The following is a 22345-nucleotide window of genomic DNA, read 5'->3' on the forward strand; positions in this document are numbered from 1 at the left end:
GATGGTTTGTCCTCGGGTTTTCGCCTACCATATCAGTTCTGTTATACTCAGACATAATTTTAACAGTTTTAGAAACTTTAGAGTGTTTTCTATCCATATCTACCAATTATATGCATATCCTAGCTTCTGGGCCTGAGTAACAGGCAGTTTACTTTGGGCACGATTTTCATCCAGACGTGAAAATACTGCCCCCTACCCAAGAGAGGTTAACATCTTGATCTTGTTCAGCATTAACCACTCCAAATATGACATGATTCCATATTTGTATCAGTTTGAATCACTTTCAAAATGGGGAACTTTTATTTTTAAGGTGAACCCGTAAATTCCACTATTGTGGCTAATCGTGTGGTGTTAGGACAACAATCTCTCCCTCAACGTGATCAAGACAAAGGAGATGATTGTGGACTACAGGAAAAAGAGGACCGAGCACGCCCCCATTCTCATCGACGGGGCTGTAGTGGAGCAGGTTGAGTGCTTCAAGTTCCTTAGTGTCCACATCACCAACAAACTAACATAGTCCAAGCACATCAAGACAGTCGTGAAGAGGGCACGACAAAACCTATTCCCCCTCAGGAGACTGAAAAGATTTGGCATGGGTCCTCAAAAGGTTCTACAGCTGCACCATCGAGAGCATCCTGATGGGTTGCATCACTGCCTGGTATGACAACTGTAGTGCCTTGTGGTTGGAGGCCGAGCAGAGGGTAGTGCATACGGCCCAGTACATCACCGGGGCCAAGCTTCCTGCCATCCAGGACCTCTATACCAGGCGGTGTCAGAGGAAGGCCCTAAAAATTGTCAAAGACTCCAGCCACCCTAATCATATTCGGTTCTCTCTGCTACCGCACGGCAAGTGGTACCGGAGTGCCAAGTCTAGGTCCAAGAGGCTTCTAAACAGCTTCTACCCCCAAGCCATAAGACTCCTGAACATCTAATCAAATGGCTACATCAAATGACTACTTACCACTGCTGCAACTCTGTTATTATCTATGCACAGTCACTTTAATAACTCTACCAACTAACCGGTGCCCCCACACATTGACTCTGTACCGCTACCCCCCTGTATATAGTCTCACTATTGTTATTTTACTGCTGCTCTTTATTTACGCCTTACTTTTATTTCTTATTCATATTTTTTTATTTGAACTGCATTGTTTCTCGTAAGTAAGCATTTCACTGTAAGGTCTACACTTGTTGTATTTGGCTCATGTGACTAATAACATTTTATTTTAATGGTTATTGTGGCTAGCGTCGCACAGGTGTGGATGGCAGAGTTGTACGTTTGGTACTGTTTATCAGCACACGTGGACTAAAATGACAAGACAGGAGAAGGAGCATACCGTATCCACATGTACAGTTGTGGCCGAAAGTTGAGAATGACAAATATTAATTTCTACAAAGTTTGCTGCTTCAGTGTCTTTAGATATTTTTGTCAGATGTTACTATGGAATACTTAAGTATAACTACAAGCATTTCATAAGTGTCAAAGTCTTATTGACAATTACATGAAGTTGATACAAAGAGTCAATATTTGCAGTGTTGACCCTTCTTTTTCAAAACCTCTGCAATCCGCACTGGCATGCTGTCAATTAACTTCTGGCCACATCCTGACTGATGGCAGCCCATTCTTGCATAATCAATGCTTGGAGTGTCAGAATTTGTGGGGTTTTGTTTGTCCATCCGCCTCTTGAGGATTGACCACAAGTTCTCAATGGGATTAAGATCTGGGGAGTTTCCTGGCCATGGACCCAAAATATCGATGTTTAGTTCCACGAGCCACTTAGCTATCACTTTTGCCTTATGGCAAGGTGCTCCATCATGCTGGAAAGGCATTGTTCGTCACCAAACTGTTCCTGGATGGTTGGGAGAAGTTGCTCTCAGAGGATGTGTTGGTACGATTCTTTATTCATGGCTGTGTTCTTAGGCAAAATTGTGAGTGAGCCCACTCCCTTGGCCGAGAAGCAACCCCACACATGAATAGTCTCAGGATGCTTTACTGTTGGCATGACACAGGACTGATGCTAGCGCTCCCCTTGTCTTCTCCGGACAAGCTTTTTTCCGGATGACCCAAACAATCGGAAAGGGGATTCATCAGAGAAAATGACTTTACCCCAGTCCTCAGCAGTCCAATCCCTGTGTACCTTTTACAGAATATCAGTCTGTCCCTGATGTTTTTCCTGGAGAGAAGTGGCTTCTTTGCTGCCCTTCTTGACACCAGGCCATCCTCCAAAAGTATTCACCTCACTGTGCGTGCAGATGCACTCACACCTGCCTGCTGCCATTTCTGAGCAAGCTCTGTACTGTTGGTGCCCCGATCCCGCAGCTGAATCAACTTTAGGAGACGGTCCTGGCGCTTGCTGGACTTTCTTGGGCGCCCTGAAGCCTTCTTCACAACAATTGAACCGCTCTTCTTGAAGTTCTTAATGATCCGATAAATGGTTGATTTAGGTGCAATCTTACTGGCAGCAATATCCTTGCCTGTGAAGCCCTTTTTGTGCAAAGCAATGATGACCGCACGTGTTTCCTTGCAGTAACCATGGTTGACAGAGGAAGAACAATGATTCCAAGCACCACCCTCCTTTTGAAGCTTCCAGTCTGTTATTCGAACTCAATCAGCATGACAGAGTGATCTTCAGCCTTGTCCTCGTCAACACTCACACCTGTGTTAACGAGAGAATCACTGACATGATGTCAGCTGGTCCTTTTGTGGCAGGGCTGAAATGCAGTGGAAATATTTTTTGGGGGGATTCAGTTCATTTGCATGGCAAAGAGGGACTTTGCAATTAATTGCAATTCACCTGATCACTCTTCATAACATTCTGGAGTATATGCAAATTGCCATCATACAAACTGAGGCAGCAGACTTTGTGAAAATGTATATTTGTGTCATTCTCAAAACCTTTGGCCACGACTGTACGGTGTCCCAAGTGTCGGTCGGTCGGAACCGATACCAGCACCATGCAGGTCCCCTAAACAGGGGACTCTACATCTAAGAGGTTTCAGTCACTCAAGAGTGATTGCACATTTATTTCTCTTGCTTGGTGAAAATATAGTCTAAAACAGTTGATCAAGTTAGCAAGAATTTTCTTTTGACTGCATGCTGCTGGCTGGCTGGGCTGGTTGCAACCTGATCTCATAGCATTTCGTATTATTCTGTACGTAAATCCGTAAATAAACCATTTAGTATGTTATGTTTCGTATGGTATGCATTAATTTGTGGTTGTCCATAATCCATTTCAAATTATATTTACATGACATCTTACAAATTGCAATCCGTATGATCTAAGCCACCGGAGCCAGAAAGGGAGGTCAGTACAGGTGCATCAAAGCTTGGACCGAGAGACTCAAAAACACTTTCTATCTCAAGGCCATCGGACTGTTAAATAGCAATCACTAGCGGCCTCCAGATTCAGAAACAACATCATATAATTAATTAAAAGTGCTATAGCTACACATTTAAAGTGAAATATGCTGTATACTCGACGGACAAACAGACTATCTGTTTTGATGTTCTTTTGAATAAGTATTTTTCCCTTTGTCCAGCTGCTGCGACTGAGTTTTGAGTGAAGGGGATGAGTACTGTCCTGTAAAGTTTTAGGAAGATGAGTTGTGTGCACAGGTTGGTGGCTGATTCTTGATCTATACCAGTTATCCTTCCCGCCGTCTTAATTAAGTGTTGAAGTTTGACTTGGTCTTGCACTCGCATGTTTACAAACATGAATATCAGACTAAAGGACAGCACACTCTGCAGGGCCGATTTATAGAACATTTGTAAGATATGGTGGTGGACATTAAAACGGTTCAGTTTGTGTTTTAAAAAACCCCATCAATTTCCATCTCTTTTGTTTTCTTAACATTTATTTGTTGAAAGTTTGTCAAAACCTTGAAGAGAGGCTTGGTCTGGGTGAAGGAAACCCAAAACAGTGTCATATGCATATTTGAAGAATTTGTGGGCCGAGTCAGAGGCTTGACAATTGTTTGTGAACAGTGTGTACAGTATCGGTGAAAGTACGCAACCTTGAGGGGCTCTTGTATTCACCATTCCAGATGTAGAGATGGTGGAGTTAAACTTCACTTGTTGAATACGGTTCACAAGGAAACTATTAATCCACGTGATCAGTAGAGAGTTGACATCCAAATTCACCAGCTTATCCACCAGTAGATGGGTAGGATGATGTTAAACTCGCTACTGAAGTCAATGAATACAATTTTTCTAGGCTATTTGCCTTTTCTAAATGTTCGTAGATGTTGTTCAGAATGACCAGTAACTCAATATACAACAGCCCTGGAGGCATGGTAGGCCAATTGGTTTGGATCTAATTGGGATGAGACCAGAGAGAATGTTTTATTATTTTTTCAAAACATTTCATTAGGTACAGATGTCAGGGCTACAGGGCATAAGTCGTTATTTTCTTTTGGCCTGTTGTTTTTAGGTACTGGGACATTCAGCGACTGCTTCCATAAGTCTGGAACTATCCCACTGTTCAGTGATAGCTGGAACAGCTTCTGGAACGGTAATGCGAGCTGGTATGCGCATGCCTGAAGTGCCTTGCTGCTGACGCCGTCTGGACCATATGAATTGTGTGTTGACACGTACCCTGCCCCGAACTTAGTCACTGTCACTTGCCGGCTACCACCCAGTTACTCAACCATGCAGCTTAGAGCCTGCTGCCCTATTTACATAGACATGGAACACTAGTCACTTGAATAATGTTGTTGTTTTCTTACTGTACTCTAGTTAAGGCCATCCTATTCAACTATTGCTGTACATATTCTATTATATCTTACGTTTTCTTCAGATATACTACATATTCTATCCACATAATGTCCATAATGTCTATACATCCCATATATACAGTACCAGTCAAAAGTTGACACACCTACTCATTCCAGGGTTTTCTTTATTTTTACTATTTTCTACATTGTAGAATAATAGTGAAGACATCAAAACTATGATCAGCTACATTTATGCCTTTACTAGACTATGGGGATATTTTATATATGAATGCTTCCGCTCAGTGTTTGAGATCAATTGACACTCTTTACCATGGCACTTTGAGATTTATTTTAAACTGCAAAACCCTTACGCACCACTGCACTTTGTATACCAGGGTTGGCTGGCCTTCTCTAGTCACTCGTAGGCTCAGTCACTGGTATACTTTTATTTACAAAGCCATTTTGGGTTTACTACCTTTTTATTTGGGCATTTTTATTGTTCAGAAATGTGGTGGGTACTCTCTTCGTTCGCAGGACTTTATCCTGCTAACTGTTCCAAATGTCCGAACTGAATTTGGTAAAAGGGCTTTTATGTACTCTGCTCCATCGTCTTGGAACGCCTTACAAAATACTGTTAAACTGGAAGAACTTGTCCCGATTGGTATTTTTAAATCACTGATGAATGATCTTGAGTCTGATTCCCTGACCTGTCAATGTTTTTAATTTGCTGTTTTTGATTTTGTTATACTCTTGTGAATTCTATGGTTTTTACTAGATTACTTGTAGTTTTTCATGTTGTTTGTCTGTAATTTTTGTAATGACTTGGTGCTGCCTATCTTGGCCAGGACGCTCTTGAAAAAGAGATTTTAAATCTCAATGAGCCCTTGCTGGTTAAATAAAGTTTAAAAAATAAAATGAAATAACACATACGGAAACATGTAGTAACCCAAAAAAAGTATTAAAACAAAGCAAATTATATTTTATATTTGAGATTCTTCAAAGTAGCCACCCTTTACCTTAATGACATCTTGGACACTCTTGGCATTTACTCAACCAGCTTCATGAGGAAGTCACCTGGAATGCAATTCAATTAACAGTTGTGCCTTTTTAGAAGTTAATTTATGGAATTTCTTTCCTTTTTAATGCGTTTGAGCAAATCAGTTGTGTTGTGACAAGGTAGGGGTGTTATAGAGAAGATAGGGCTATTTGCTAAAAGACCAAGTCCATATTATGGCAAGAACAGCTCAAATAAGCAAAGAGAACTTACAGTGCATCATTACTAAGACATGAAGGTCAGTCAATCCGGAAATTTCAAGAACTTTGTAAGTTTCTTCAAGTGCAGTCACAAAAACCATCAAGCGCTATGATGAAAACTGTCTCTCATGAGGACCGCCACAGGACAGGAAGACCCAGAGTTCCCTCTGCTGCAGAGGATAAGTTCATTAGAATAACTGCACCTCAGATTGCAGCCCAAATAAATGCTTCACAGAGTTCAAATAGCAGACACATCTCAACGTCGAGTATTCAGTGGAGAATGTGTGAATCAGGCCTTCATGGTCAAATTGCTGCAAAGAAACCATTACTAAAGGACACAAATAAGAAGAAGAGACTTGCTTGGGCTAAGAAACATGAGCAATGGACATTAGACCGGTGTGTCCCTTGAGCGATACGCCATCCCGTCTGTTTCGCGCTGAGTGGGACTATCATTTGTTTTTCAACATGACAATGACCCAACACACCTCCAGGCTGTGTAAGGGCCATTTGACCAAAAAGGAGAGTGATGGAGTGCTGCATCAGATGACCTGGCCTCCACAATCACCCAAACTCAACCCAATTGAGATGGTTTGGGATCAGTTGGACCGCAGAGTGAAGAAAAAGCAGCCAACAAGTGCTCAGCATATGTGGGAACTCCTTCCAAGACTGTTGGAAAAGCATTTCAGGTGATGCTGGTTGAGAGAATGCCAAGAGTGTGCAAAGCTGTCATCAAGGCTATTTGAAGAATCTCAAATATAAAACACTTTTTTGGTTACTACATGATTCCATGTATGTTATTTCATTGTTTTGATGTCTTCCCTATTATTCTACAATGTAAAAATTGTAAAAAGAAAGAAAAACCCTTGAATGAGTAGGTGTTCTAAAACTTTTGACCGGTAGCAAGCATGCGCACACACACAGCTAGCTTTCCTCGCTTGTTGGTTTGCTACCTAGCCAACGTTAGCTCTCATGTGACTGGTATAACGTTACGTTAGCTAGCTAATCAAAATATCTGTTTGCATTTGTTGATTAACCTCAGCATGAATAACACCATATAGCTAGCTATATACAGTAGCCTAGGTTTGTTCGCATACACTTCTTATGACTGGCAGTGGCAGCATGGTGCAAGCAGCTGTGTTGTTGCCGAGCAGTCAACCCCATGTTATAACTGAGTTTCGGTTAAAAACTATGTTAGCATGGTCAGAAATGCTACAAAAAGGAAGCACATCGTTGGTTCTTAACAGACATAGATTAGAATGTGAGCGCGATAAAATATAAATGGAATAAAATCTGTTGCACCTACAAATTTTGTCAATCCAGCATTTTTTTAAGTCCAATGGGCACTTTATGGACGCTATAGTCTCTTTTTAACCTGACGTCTAGATTTAGGTAGGTCAGCGCAATAAATACTCTTAAACATAAATTGCTAATGACCCTGTTAAAAAAAAAAAAACTGGTATGGGGTTGTCGGTAACGGCCGGACGGCCATGATGAGAGTCAGGGAGTGTGTTGTTCACCTTCAATCAAGTTAATTTGCACATTTCCATAGAGATTGGTGTCATATTGGCTTAGATATGACGGTAGGGAGATTTGAATTTAACATTGAGCTTCAATCAATGCATATATATTGCGGGGGCAATAATAAGATCATGGTTCAGGGTAATGGAGGACACCATATGCTTCACTGTATGCCATTCTCTGTTCTTGGTACAGTGCATGTTTTTGGCTCTGATAGGGAAGTACAGACAGTGAGACTTCCCTTGATGTGCCGTGGCTTTGTGACAGCAGAGAGACTTTAAACCATGTGGGCCCACTGGGAGGTGCTATGCACAGAGTGGCACTGAGGACTGACTGTGCACCCATCTGCCCTGTAATGTACAAACAATACACACGTACACACCCTCAATAAGACACACATGCACACCCACACATAGTGTTGTCACTTAGGAAGTAAGGAAGCACAGGAAACCAAAACATGAAGAGGACTGAATTTCACCCAGAGTCACATGTTTATTTTGCAAGCTATAGGTTTTAACAGGACTATAGAGTTTAGTCTGCTTTGTATTTTTTTTAACTAGTAAAATATGGTATTGTGATACTGGTATCGTAACAACACTACGGCCGCCCACACGCAAAAAGAGAGAGGTTGAGACCGAGATAGGCTGAGAGTCAAATAACCAACATCCACCCCATTTATTATCAAAACCAAACATTGCACCCCCTTAAAGCAAAGTCGTTGACTTTATTAGGTTGTTTTCCCCCAGCTGAATTTCTGTTGACATTACCACAGGGAGTAATCGAATGTGAAACTGACTTTTTATTCAGAAAATAAATATTGATTCATAAAGTCATCACACGTTACGAGAGATAAGATCAACTGTGGGCTCCACAATAATTACCTACAGCCACTAGGGAGGTTGATAAGAACCATTTGCTTACCGTAATGATCAGAAGGATGCAAGCACCTTCACCTGCATTTGTAACCACTGCTGCATTCTGAGGGTAGCTATGTTTTGAATGGCAGGATTTACATACAGTGCCTTGAGAAAGTATTCATACCTCTTCACTTATTCCACATTTTGTTGTGTTACAGCCTGAATTCAAAATGTATTCAATTGATTTTCTCTCACCCATCTACACACAATACCCCATAATAACAAAGTGAACATTTATATAAAAAAATAAAATTAATTTAATTTAATCCATTTTAAATTCAGGCTGTTACAACAAAATAGGTAAAATAAGTCAAGGGGTGTGAATACTTTCTAAAGGCACTGTAAATTATCATATACTGTTGCTATTTTAAGTGTGTGTTTGTATCACTCTTTCTTACAGCTCCACCTCCTGGGGAAATCAGCAGGAGGTCCCTTGACTAAATGTCATAATCAAAATAATTGATTCCATTAGCGGGAATGGAAAAACATGAGCTGTGGCGTCAAGAGGGCTCATCAGTGTTACATGTGCAAACACCATTATTTACTTATGGAAATTCAACACTTAATGAATTCAACCTAATTAATTCACAGCTCTCATCTTCTCTTTTCCATTCAATTATGCGAGCATGAATAGAATAACTTAATTTTCCTCCATGGGAGGACACAATCCTCCTCGACACCTCAAAGATGACATAAGAGCCATTGACTCTCGTGAAATCATTTCACCCTGCACCCCAGAGGTTCAGAGGGCTGTTTGTGCGCGTGGTTTGGGACCGCAGAGCCCTGTGTCACGAGTGAGGAATGCCCTGGAGGCACAGATAAGGCTTTATGACAGAGTGGCCTTTCATGTCCACCCATAATCACAAATCGTACACATACTTGAGCAAGACTTTCGACGAAGATGGTAATGCATTAACACATAGACAATTCACAGCCAGTGATGCAATAAAGAGCAAACAGCACAATCGGCAGTGATTCATGCTTATCGCCCAAGATTACCGCACAAGGAACCGCTCAGGGCGATAAGGTAGGGAAGAGGAGGGGTGTGATGGGAGGGAATGCAGCTTTGACTCATAATTACCTCTGTCGACAGCCGAGCCATTGACGCAGAAGCTCTGGGACACCTTCACCCGGTGTGGTAGGACTGCAGCTGAGGGAGGCAAACAGAGTTGGGTTGCGATACCTTGTCATAAATGTTCTAGTCCCATCTTTCATGCTTTAGTTATACAGAAACAAAAGAAAATACATATATTATAAAAGTGCAGAATATCTTTATTCCTCAAGAACCTCAACATACCTCATGAAAAAAAGTTGAATATTCTCTTTCAATAGGGCCTATGTGGCTTGTTTCCATAGCAGTGAATGATAATAATAATGTCTATGATTCATGATATGCGTTGATTTGATTGCTCCTTGGAATGTGAGTCAATATGTTATCCTGTAAATATTGTCCATGATTCATAATATGCATTGATTTGATTGCTCCTTGGAATATGAGTCAATATGACAACCTGCAAATCCCATGTGGCTTGTGTGGTTTGGCGGTTACAGCCGCTGACCCCGGAACACATGTATGCCAGAGTTCGGTATGGGTTCAAATCCAGCCCACTGACCTTTGACTCACCCTCCCAGGTCTTTCCAACATTTTATTATCTTTTCAATAAAGCAAAAAAAAAAAAAATGCAAAAAAATGGGACTGCCCCACTTCTTAAAAAAATACATATATACAATGTGAATTCAAAACGCAGACCAACTTATTGCAAGACATCTAGGCCTATCTATTTTGAAGGTCTGTGTTTGTCTTTTAAATAATACAATACAGTTAATGCCTAATACTGAACTAGGGAAGGGCATTTGACATTTTTTTGACTGTTCCAGTACTCGCATGATTTATTTCCGAGTACTCAAAACATATATATATATATATATATATATATATTTTTTTTTTTTAACAACACAAAAAGGTCCACACGCACTGGAAAAAAATAAGTGCACATTTATCTATAGGCCTATACCAAGAGTGAGCAACAATGCCTAATTTATCATAGCATTACAGATAACAAACTGGCCACTGAGTGTATATGAGGAAATTTAGCAATTAGGATTTGTTAGGGACACCATCCCGTTCACAAAAATGGTTTGCTCCTCCAGACAGTGAGTCACGTGGCCGTGGCTTGCTATAAAAAAACAATGCCCCAAATACAACACATGCGCCAAATATAACAGGTGTAAACCTTACCGTGAAATGCTTACTTACAAGCCCTTAACTGTTATTTTTCTTAACTGCATTGTTGGTTAAGAAAATATTTACTAAATAAACTCAAGTAAAAAAAGTTACATTAACGAGGCTATATAAAAAGGGGGTACCGGTGCCTAGTCAATGTGTGGGGGTACAGGTTAGTTAAGGTCATATGTACATGTTGGTAGGGGGAAAGTGACTATGCATAAATACAATTTAAAAAACAGCAAGTAGCAACTTCGGGAATATATATATTTTTTAAAGCTAATAGTAGGGGTTTGATTAATTGTTCAGCAGTCTAATGACTTGGGGTGGAAGCTGTTAAGGAGCCTTTTGAACCTAGACTTGGCGCTCCGGTACCGCTTGCCGTACGGTAGCTGAGGGAACAGTCTATGACTTGAGTGGCTGGAGTCTGACAGTTTTTAGGGCCTTCCTCTGACATCGCATAGTACAGAGGTCCTGGAAGGCAGGAAGTTTGGCCCCAGTGATGTACTGGGCCGTACGCACTACCCTCTGTAGAGCATTACGGTCGAATGCCGAGCAGTTGCCATACCAGGAGGTGAATGGGGGCGTGTTTGGCCCACCTTTTCCTGTAGTCCACGATCAGCTCCTTTATCTTGCTCAAATTGAGGGAGAGGTTGTTGTCCTGGAACCACACGGCCAGGTCTCCGACCTCCTCCCTATAGGCTGTCTCATCGTTGTCGGTGATCAGGCCTACCACTTATTTCGTTGGCAAACTTAATGGTGGTGTGGGAGTCATGCTTGGCCACACAGTCGTGGCTGAACAGAGAGTACAGGAGGGGACTAAGTAAACATCCCTGAGGGGCACCAGTGTTGAGGATCAGCGTGGCAGATGTGTTGTTGCCTACCGTTACCACCTGGGGGCGGCCCATCAGGAAGTCCAAGAGGGAGGTGTTTAGTCCCAAGGTCCTTAGCTTAGTGATGAGCTTTGTGGGCACTATGGTGCTGAATGCTGCACTGTAGTCAATGAATAGCATTCTCACATAGGTGTTCCTTTTGCCCAGGTGGGAAAGGGCAGTGTTGAGTGCGACTGAGATTGTGTCGGGGCGATATGCGAATTGGAATGGGGTTTCCGGGATGATGGTGTTGATGTGAGCCATGACCAGCCTTTCAAAGCACTTCATGGCTAAAGACGTGGCAGGAGTCATTTAGGCAGGTTACCTTGGCGTTCTTGGGCACAGGAACTGTGGTGGTTTGCTTGAAACGTACACTACTGTTCAAATGTTTGGGGTCCTTAGAAATGTCCTTCTTTTTGAAAGAAAAGCTCATTTGTCCTTTAAAATAGCATAAAATTGATCAGAAATACAGTGTAGACACTGTTAATGTTGTAAATGACTATTGGAGCTGGAAATGGCTGATTTTTAATGGAATATCGACATAGACGTACAGAGGCCTATTATCAACAACCATCTCTCCTGTGTTCCAATGGCACGTTGTGTTAGCTAATTGTCACGTCCTGACCAGTAAAGGGGTTATTTGTTATTGTAGTTTGGTCAGGACGTGGCAGGGGGGTGTTTGTTTTATGTGGTTCGGGGTTTGTTGGTATATGTGTTTATGTAGAGGGGTGTTTGTTTAGAGTATTCCGAGGTTTTTGGTTATGTTCTATGTTTGTATTTCTATGCTCTATCCATGTTGTGTATTTCTTTGTGTTGGCCTGGTATGGCTCTCAATCAGGAACAGCTGTACATCGTTGTTGCTGATTGGGAGTCATACTTAGGTAGCCCTGTTTTCACCTGTCCTTTGTGGGAAGTTGTTTTTGCACTGCTGTGTGTGTGTGTAGCCTACATTACTGTTCGTTCATTTCTTGTTTTGTTATTAAGGTTTCTAATAAAAGTTAAAATGAGCACTCAACCCGCTGCGCCTTGGTCCACTATATACGACGGCCGTTACAGAACTTCCCACCAACAATGGACCAAGCAGCGGGGTAAGGAGCTGGAGAAAAGCTATCGGGAGTCGTGGACCTGGGAGGAGATTTTAGCTGGGGCTGGACCATGGAGGATGGCTGGAATGGACCGGGACGGTTATATCGGAACACGGCTGGCATGGAAGCCTGAGAGGCAGCCCCAAGAAGAAAAAAAATGGGGGGGGGCACACGGGTAGTTTGGCTGGGCCAGGGTTAAGCCCCAAGCCAACTCCCCGTGCTTACCGGAGGCAGCATGTTACTGGTCAGGCCCCGTGCTATGGGGTGATGCGCACGGCGTCGAGGCCGAGCATTCACAGGCCAGTGTGTGCGGTGCCAGCGTCCCACATTTGCTAGGGGGAAGCGGGCATCCAGCCAGTAAGGGTGGTGCCAGTACTGCGCTCGAGACCGGCAGTGCGCCTTCACGGCCCAGTGTATCCTGTTCATGCTCCTCGCACTAGCCCTGAGGTGTGTGTATCCAGTATGGCGTCTCCAAAGCCAGCACCACGCACCAGGCCTTCAGTGCGTCAGCCCAGTCCAGCTCGTCCTACTCCTGCTCCTCGCACTAGCCTTGGGGTGCGTGTCTCCAGTCTGGTACCTCCACTACCAGCCCCACGCATCAGGCTTTCAGTGCGCAGTCCCCGTCCAGAGCTTCCGACGACAGTACCCCATCCAGAGCGTCCGGCGACAGTGCCCCGTCCAGAGCGTCCGGCGACAGTGCCCCGTCCAGAGCGTCCGGCGACAGTGCCCCATCTAGAGTCGCCCTACAGTCCGGAGCTCCCAGAGTCGCCCTACAGTCCGGAGCTCCCAGAGTCGCCCTACAGTCCGGAGCTCCCAGAGTCGCCCTACAGTCCGGAGCTCCCAGAGTCGCCCTACAGTCCGGAGCTCCCAGAGTCGCCCTACAGTCCGAGGTATACAGCGGGGGTGGACAGGTTAGGTGGGGGACTAAGGCCAGAGCCTGAGTCACCTCCACAGTAGGAGGATTGGGGAGGAGGGGGTGTAGCACGGGAACCGTCGGTGACGGTAGCCACCCTCCCTTCCCTCCCTTTAGTTTGGGGGGGGGTTTATTTTTGTGTGAGGTGCATCCGGGGTTTCCACCTTTTGGGGGGGGGGTGTACTGTCACGTCCTGACCAGTAAAGGGGTTATTTGTTATTGTAGTTTGGTCAGGACGTGGCAGGGGGGGGATGTTTGTTTTATGTGGTTCGGGGTTTGTTGGTATGTGTTTATGTAGAGGGGTGTTTGTTTAGAGTATTCCGGTGTTTTTGGTTATGTTCTATGTTTGTATTTCTATGCTCCATCAATGTTGTGTATTTCTTTGTGTTGGCCTGGTATGGCTCTCAATCAGGAACAGCTGTACATCATTGTTGCTGATTGAGAGTCATACTTAGGTAGCCCTGTTTTCGCCTGTCCTTTGTGGGAAGTTGTTTTTGCACTGCTGTGTGTAGCCTGCATTACTGTTCGTTCGTTTTCTTGTTTTGTTATTACGTGTTCTAATAAAAGTTAAAATGAGCACTCAACCCGCTGCGCCTTGGTCCACTATATATGACGTCCATTACACTAATCCTAGTTAATAATTTGAAAAAGCTAATTGATCATTAGAAAACCCATTTGCAATTACGTTAGCACAGCTGACAACTTTTGTTCTGATTAAAGAAGCAATACTACTGTCCTTGTTACGGATACAGGTAGTGTGTATCCTGTATTTCTTTTCTCTCCTTCTCCCCTCACAGGTGACAATCATCATTCCCCCAATCAGTCCCCAATCAGAAGACACCTGTTCCTTGTTCCTCAACCAATCACAGCCCCTTTCCCTTGGTTTAAAAAAACCCAGTCAGTTGTTTTCTCCCCAGATCAATCTTTGTGTTCATTCTCTCTGTAGCTCTCTCTCTGTATTGATCTCTTTTGTTTTGCAACTACATGTCACATTTGTCTGGTTATCCTGCGAGTATTGTTTTGTTGTTTGGTGGGAAAAGGGGGTACCAAGACAAGTCGCCCATGGGCATACATTACCTGTAGGAATACTTTGTCTAAGTACCCTAGTTAGAACTGGGCGGACCACCCACTGTATTTTTGGTTAGTTAGCTAGCTGTTCTTGAGGTAGGCTAGTCTAGCTTAGGGGTGTTTTGGATTTGGATTGGTTTCTTTGCTTGGGTCCAGCTTAGCCCCTTTTCTCACACCCCCTTACCGTGTGTTTAGCAATAAACCTTTAGAGTTTGACGGTAAACTTAAGTTGTCTGTGGTTTTTTTGTTCTCACTGTTGTCACTCTTCTAATTTGCATGATTTATGTTACGGGTCTCGTATCCATCTCCCCTAGACTGCCGGGCCAAAAGGGATTCGTAACAGTCCTTTTTTACACTAGTTGAGTATCTGGAGCATCAGCATTTGTGAGTTCGATTACAGGCTCAAAATGGCCAGAAACAAAGATCTTTCTTCTGAAACTCGTCAATCTATTCTTGTTCTGAGAAATGAAGGCTACTCCATCTGAGAAATTGCCAAGAAACTGAAGCTCTCGTACAACGCTGTGTACTACTCCCTTCACAGAACAGCGCAAACTGGCACTAAAGAGTGGGAGGCCCCGGTGCACAACTGAGCAAGAGAACAAGTACATTAGAATGTCTAGTTTGAGAAACAGACGCCTCACAAGTCCTCAACTGGCAGCTTCATTAAATAGTACCCACAAACACCAGTCTCAACATCAACAGTGAAGAGGCGACTCCGGGATGCTGGCCTTCTAGGCAGAGTTCCCCTGTCCAGTGTCTGTGCTCTTTTGCCCATCTTAATATTCAATTTTTATTGGCCAGTCTGAGATATGGCTTTTTCTTTGCAACCCTGCCTATTAGGCCAGCATCCCTGAGTCTCGCCTCTTGCCTGAAATTCATGACTTCTAGTTGGGGTATGTACGTATGGTCACTATGGGGATGATGTCATCGATGCACTTATTAATGAAGCCAGTGACTGATGTGGTATACTCCTCAATGGCATTGGATGAATCCCGGAACATTTTCCAGTATGTGCTAGCAAAACAGTCCTGTAGCTTAGCATCCGCATCATCTGACCACTTCCATATTGAGCGAGTCACTGGTACTTCCGGCTTTAGTTTTTGCTTCTAAGCAGGAGGATAGAATTTATGGTCAGATTTGCCAAATGAAGGGCAAGGCAAAGCTTTGTACGTGTCTCTGTGTGTGGAGTAAAGGTTGTCTAGAGTTTTTTTTCCCCCTCTGGTTGCACGTGACATGCTGGTAGAAATTAGGTAAAACATAACTTTCCCTGCATTGAAGTCCTTGGCCACTAGGAGCACCACTTCTGGATGAGCATTTTCTTGTTTGCTTATGACCTTATACAGCTCGTTGAGTGCGGTCTTAGTGCCAGCATCAGTTTGTGGTAAATAGACAGCTACGAAAAATATAGATAACTCTTGGTAGACAGAGTACCACACTACCTCAGGTGAGCAAAACCTCGAGACTTCTTTAATATTAGAGATTGCGCACCAGCTGTTATTGACAAATAGACACAGACCATCACCCCTCGTCTTACCGATGGACGGGAAACCCAGCCAACTGTATATTATCCATGTCGTTGTTCAGCCACGGCTCGGTGAAACATAAGATATTACAGTTTTTAATGTCCCGTTGGTAGGATAGTCTGGAACGGAGCTCATCCAGTTTATTCTCCAGTGATTGCATGTTGGCCAATATGACGGATGGTAGAGGCGGGTTACCCACTTGCCAACCTATTCTCACCCATCACCCAGATCTGTGGCCTCTGCATCTCCGTCTTCTCTTCATGCAAAGGACAGGAATGTGGTCCTGGTCCAGGAGCAGCAGTAAATCTTTGGCATCAGACTCAATAAATAAAAAATCTTAAACCCGTCCAAGTAATTGCTGTTCTGATATCCAGAAGCTCTTTTCGGGTCATAAGACCCGGTAGCAGAAACATTATGTACAAAATAGGAGCACGTAAAAACGGCAGCCATCACCTCCGGCTCCATTCTTCTAGCAGGCAGACCGGCATCGAGGAATTCAGTTACTGTTTGATTGAACGTTAGAAATGGGCAAAACGTATTACCTAAGCAACTTGGACCATGGTATGATCGTCGGTGCCAGGCACGCCGGTTCTAGTATCTCAGAGACGGCCAGCCTCCTGGTCTTTTCACACACAAGTGTCTAGAGAATGGTGTGACAAAAAAGAACCAGTCAGCAGCAGTCCTTTTGGCGAAAACAGCTTGTTAAAGAGAGAACTCAAAAGGAGAATGGCAAGAATCGTGCAAGCTAACAGGCGGGCCACAACAGGAAATTAGCGGCGCAGTACGACAGTGGTGTGCAGAATGACATCTCGGAACCCACAACTCGGCGGTCCTTGTCACAGATGGGTCATTGCAGCAGATGGCCACACCAGGTTCCACCCCTATCAGCTAAAAACAAGAAAAGTGGCTCTAGTCGGCACACAATCACCAACACTGGACAATTAAGTAGTGGAAAATTATTGCCTGGTCCGACGAATCCCGGTTCCTGTTGCATCATGTTGATGGCAGAGTCAGGATTTGGCGTCAGCAGCATGAGTCCATGGCCCCATCCTGCCTGCTGTCAAGGGTACAGGCTGGTGGCGGTGGTATGTTTTTCTGACACACGTTAGGTCCCTTGATACCAATTGAGCAACGTTTGAATGCCACAGCGTATCTGAACATTGTTGCTGACTAGGTGCATCCTTTCATGGCTACAGGGAGGTGGTCCGACCCAGTACTAGATGGGTGTACCTAATAAACTGTATATTCAGTTAATAAAAATGCAAGTGCCACTTAAGATTAATTTATTGAAATCTTAATATCAACTGGTTATGTCGTGGAACCCAATCTTGAAAAAGGCAGGAACCTCAGCTGTGGCGCTTGCTTGTAGAAGCCTATGGCTGTGCAATGGCATAGCCTTGCTTTATTAATTTAGCAGACAAGACGATCTTATTTCCAGAGCCCTTATCATAGTCAAGACATCTATTTTATAGTAAAAAATAAAATAAAAAAAATTGTAATGTATTAGAATCAAATATTTTTCCCAGATGAAAAAAGTTGCCAGTGCGAAGTGATGCGCATCTCGAGTCTGGAACAGTTATTCTCAAAGAGTGATCACTTGAAACGGGGCTCAATTTGGCGAGTTGAAAGAAAAAAAATTCTGGGTTACAAACTAAAATCCTTCTTCTTTTCGATATAGAGACATTGAATTTAGTTTATTCTGCCAGTTCTTTGGAATTTTCTTTGTGGATTAACAATTCCACATTGTACACTGAATGGTGGTGATCAATTACGGCCATGACATAGGAAAATAGACTTGCTGCAATTATTCAAAAACTGCAGTTCGTTGTTGGAAGACATATTTTCCTACTTCAATCAACCAGTCCATTTTGAATTTCTGATAAAACTGTCATCATTTTGCAAAGAATGTAGCTTGTGTATCCCATCAGTTTGATAGACATTTATTTCTGTACGCCTAACAGGAGCTTGTGTGTGCGCGGTCGGAACACAATTGAGTAAATGAGACATGGAGGGGAAAGGGATTTTAGGGAGAGGAACTGTGTGATGCTTGGCTTCTTTTGTTGTGCCCTGCAAATCCACAAGTACAAATGGAACACTAGAGTCAAAGCAAATACATTTTGTCTTCAAGACAAAATTTAACTTGCCAGATCAGGCAGCCACAAAGCACATTTCACCAAATAGTTGTACAGTATTAAAGATGGTAAAAGATCGAGCTTTGACGTCCGTTCGAGTACTCGTGCCTATCCCTTCACTGAACGCACTCTTAAATATTAACCATGCTCACTCTTTAACCCGTATAACAACTGCACAGGCCCCATATTAACATCCACAATCAGGTGTCATAAAAATCCACACAGGAACTCTTTTGAAGTTCTCTGCGTAGTGACGCACACCACTGTTTCATAGCAGATATGCTTCTTAATTCCTAACGGGGCTAACCTCAGCATGTCAAACCTTTAGAAGACGTTGATAACTGCAAAACATACACGATGTCTTGACTTATAAGCAGGACAAACACTCACCATTTTTGGATACTGTACGACTACTAAGGATAGATACAAATGTTGGTTGAACTAAGTTAGCCAAGCCAATCCCAATATCATTAAGGTTTAAAGTCAAATAGAATTGTCCCTAAGCAAAAGATGCATGTGTATCATAAAGTTTGGGCTGTGAAAGATAGTGATAAGTCAACATAAGCAGCAACACCCTAAGATTGGCACTGAAATTACCATGTTCTAAACAGTGCCCTCCATACTACGCCACAATAAGTAACGCAAGTTATGTAAAATACATTTTTATCGTACCAAGCATTTATAGTGCCTTCAGAAAGTATTCATATCCCTTGACTTATTCCACATTTGTAGTGTTACAGCTAAATTCTAAATTAGTTTGTTCCCCCTCCCCCATCATCTACACACACACACACACACAATACCCATAATGACAGTGAAAACATGTTTTTAGGAATTTTTGTAATTTGTAGAAAAATAAATACCTAAATATCTAATTTACATAAGTATTCACACCCTTGGCAGCAACTACAGCTGTGAGTCTTTCTGGGTAAGTCTAAGAGCTTTGCACCCCTGGGTTTGCACATTATTATTTAAAAAAAATGTCAACCTCTGTCAAGTTGGATGTTGATCATTACTAGACCGCCATAGGTTTTAAAGCCGCTTTAGGTCAAAACTGTATTCAATATTGTCTTGGTAAGCAACTCCAGTGTATATTTGGCTTTGTGTTTTAGGTTATTGTCCTGCTGAAAAGTTCCTTTGTCTCCCAGTATGTTGGATAACAGACAACTAGGTTTTCTTCTAGGATTTTGCCTGTGTTTACATCTATTTCCTTTATTTTTATCAACAAAAAAAAACTGCCTAGTCCTTGCTGATGACAAGCATACCCATAACATGATGCAGCCACCACCTGCTTGAAAATATGAAGAGCGGTACTAAGTGATGTGTTGTTTTGGATTTGCCCCAAACATAACACAGTATTCAGGACATAACATTTTTGGACAGTTTTACTTTAGTGCCTTGTTGCAAACAGGATGGATGTTTTGGAATATTTGTATTCTGTACAGGCTTCCTTCTTTTCACTCTCTCATTTAGGTTAGTATTGTGGAGTAACTCTATAAATGTTTTAAAGTCACCATTGGCCTCATGGTGAAATCCCTAAGCGGTTTACTTAATTTCCGGCAAATGAATTAGGTAGCACGCCTGTATCTGTGTTGTGAATGGCTGTATTGATACACCATCCAAGGTGTAATTAATAACTTCACCATGCTCAAATGGATATTCAATGTCTGCTTTTTTTTTTTAAATCCATCTACCAATTGGTGCCTTCTTTGCGAGGCATTGGAAATCCTCCCTGGTCTTTGTGGTTGAATCTGTGTTTGAAATTCACTACTTGACTGAGGAAGTTTACAGATAGTTGAATGTGTGGGGTACAGAGGTTAGGTAGTGATTAAAAAAAAACCACTGTTAAACACTATTATTGCACAGAGAGTCTATGCAACTTATTATGTGACTTGTTAAGCAAATGTTTACTCCTGAACTTATTTAGACGTGCCATAACAAAGGGGTTTGAATACTTATTGACCTAAGACATTTCAGCTTTCCATTCATTTGTAAAACTTTCTAAAAACATCATTCCACTGTAATTATGGGGTATTGTGTGTAGGCCAGTGACACAATCTAAATTTAATACATTTTAAATTCAGGCTGTAATACAACTAAATGTTGAAAAAGTCAAGGGGTGTGAATACTTTCTCTAGTCACTGTATATTGTTTAGTTTCCCACATTACACAGTTTTGTGTTTGACATCAATTTCCAAGTAGTGTCTGTCTGCTAACGGCATCTGATACTGTAGCTCCAATGATGGTGAAACCAAATACATTTCTTTCTTCATTAAACATCTAGACTGTCATACAGGCTGCCAAACTACAAACACCGCATATTTGGGCATCAGTTTTGCAAATATCCACTAAGCAAGCAGTTAAGCTCAGACTGCATCTTTTGTTTGACGGTTAATGGGAAAATGTTGAAAAGTAGTAGTAGCCCCCCATCTAAAGGACACACAAGGTAATCTTTCAAATCAAGGAGTGCTGGTACCGAGTCAATGTCAGTAATCTTTCTTGGAAGACTACCATATACTGTGCATCCTACACTGAACAAAAATATTTTAAAAACATGCAACAATTTCAAAGATTTTACTGAGTTACAGTTCATATAATGAAATCAGTCAATTTAAATAAATTGATTAGGCCCTAATCTATGGATTTCACATGACTGGGCAGGGGTGCAGCCATGGGTGGTCCTGGGAGGGCATAGGGGCACCCACGTAGCAGCCAGGCCCACACACTGGGGAGCCATGCCCAGCCAATCAGAATTAGTTTTTTCCCCACAAAAGGGATTTATTACAGAGAGAAATACCAACCCCCCTCAGACGATCCCACAGGTGAAGAATACAGATGTGGAGGTCCTGGGCTGGCGTGGTTACATGTGGTCAGCGGTTGTGAGGCTGGTTGGACGTACTGCCAAATTCTCTAAAATGACGTCGGAGGCGGCTTATGGTGAAGAAATGAACATTCAATTCTCTGGCAACAGCTCTGGTGGACATTCCTGCAGTCAGCATGCCAAGTGCACGCTCCCTCAAAACATCTGTGGCATTGTACTGTGTGACAAAACTGCACCTTTTAGTGGCCTTTTGTACCGAGCACAAGGTGCATCTGCACAAAATTTAAGAGAAATAAGCTTTTTGTGCATATGGAACATTTCTGGGATGTTTTTTTTCCAGCTCAAGAGACATGGGACCAACACTTTACATGTTGAGTTTATATTTTTGTTCTGTGTAGTTACTACCCCTCACAGTAATTGAGTACTGGGAAATTCCACAGTAACGGAAAATGTATGCCAGACATAAATCCCTGATAAAAAAATGTAACAAACCATACAACTCTATGCACAATGACTGCTTTGAACGGTTTACACAGTAAATAAAATAAAAACATCTACTGGAAAAACTGTGCAGATGCAAAGTTTGGTAGCAGAAATATGGTACAATCTCCCTCAGAATAAAACTGAGGGAGATTAAACCATCATTCTGTAACCCCACTTTGAATCTGCATAGTTCTTCCTGTAAATGTGTTTTTGTAAAATTATAAGTGGAAATTGTAAAAAAATAAAATAAAGTCCTTGTGCATAGCGTTCTTGTCAAAATAGTGCTCAAAGCTCCAAAGAGTAAGTTGCCACATGTTAAACGTTTTCCCATTCAAGAGGTACTACAATAATGACTTGCTTACAGTAGACAGATCAGACAGGGGAATTCTGTCTCTAAAACAGTAAACTGTTGTTAACTACGTACGTACGGTTGAAGTCGTAAGTTTACATACACTTAGGTTGGAGTCATTAAAACTCATTTTTCAACCACTCCACAAATGTATTGTTAACAATAGTTCTGGCAAGGCGGTTAGGACATCTACTTTGTGCATGACACAAGTAATTTTTCCAACAGACTATTTCACTGTATCACAATTCCAATGGGTCAGAAGTTTACATACACTAAGTTGCCTTTAAACAGCTTGGAAAATTCCAGAAAATGATTTAGAAGCTTCTGATAAATTATGTCAATTAGCCTGAGTCAATTGGAGGTGTACCTGTGGATGTATTTCAAGGCCTACCTTCAAACTCAGTGCCTCTTTGCTTGACATCATAGGAAAATCATAAGAAATCAGCCAAGACCTCAGAAAACAATTGTAGACC

At 42.4% G+C, this 22345-nt stretch overlaps 1 protein-coding gene across 2 annotated transcripts in view; it reads right to left on the reverse strand.

Annotated features, from left to right (window-relative positions):
- pde4cb (phosphodiesterase 4C, cAMP-specific b) overlaps nucleotides 1-22345 on the reverse strand; it is a 153537-nt gene that overhangs the window by 129635 nt on the left and 1557 nt on the right. For both annotated transcript variants that reach the window (XM_014149336.2, XM_045697294.1), the window contains exon 2: nucleotides 9484-9552. In XM_014149336.2, the coding sequence (XP_014004811.2) occupies nucleotides 9484-9504 (21 nt within the window). In that variant the 5' untranslated portion in view covers nucleotides 9505-9552. The remainder of the gene's footprint in view (nucleotides 1-9483; nucleotides 9553-22345) is intronic.

This window comes from Salmo salar, chromosome ssa16 (assembly GCF_905237065.1).
Source record: "Salmo salar chromosome ssa16, Ssal_v3.1, whole genome shotgun sequence".
NCBI classification, from domain to species: Eukaryota; Metazoa; Chordata; class Actinopteri; order Salmoniformes; family Salmonidae; genus Salmo; species Salmo salar.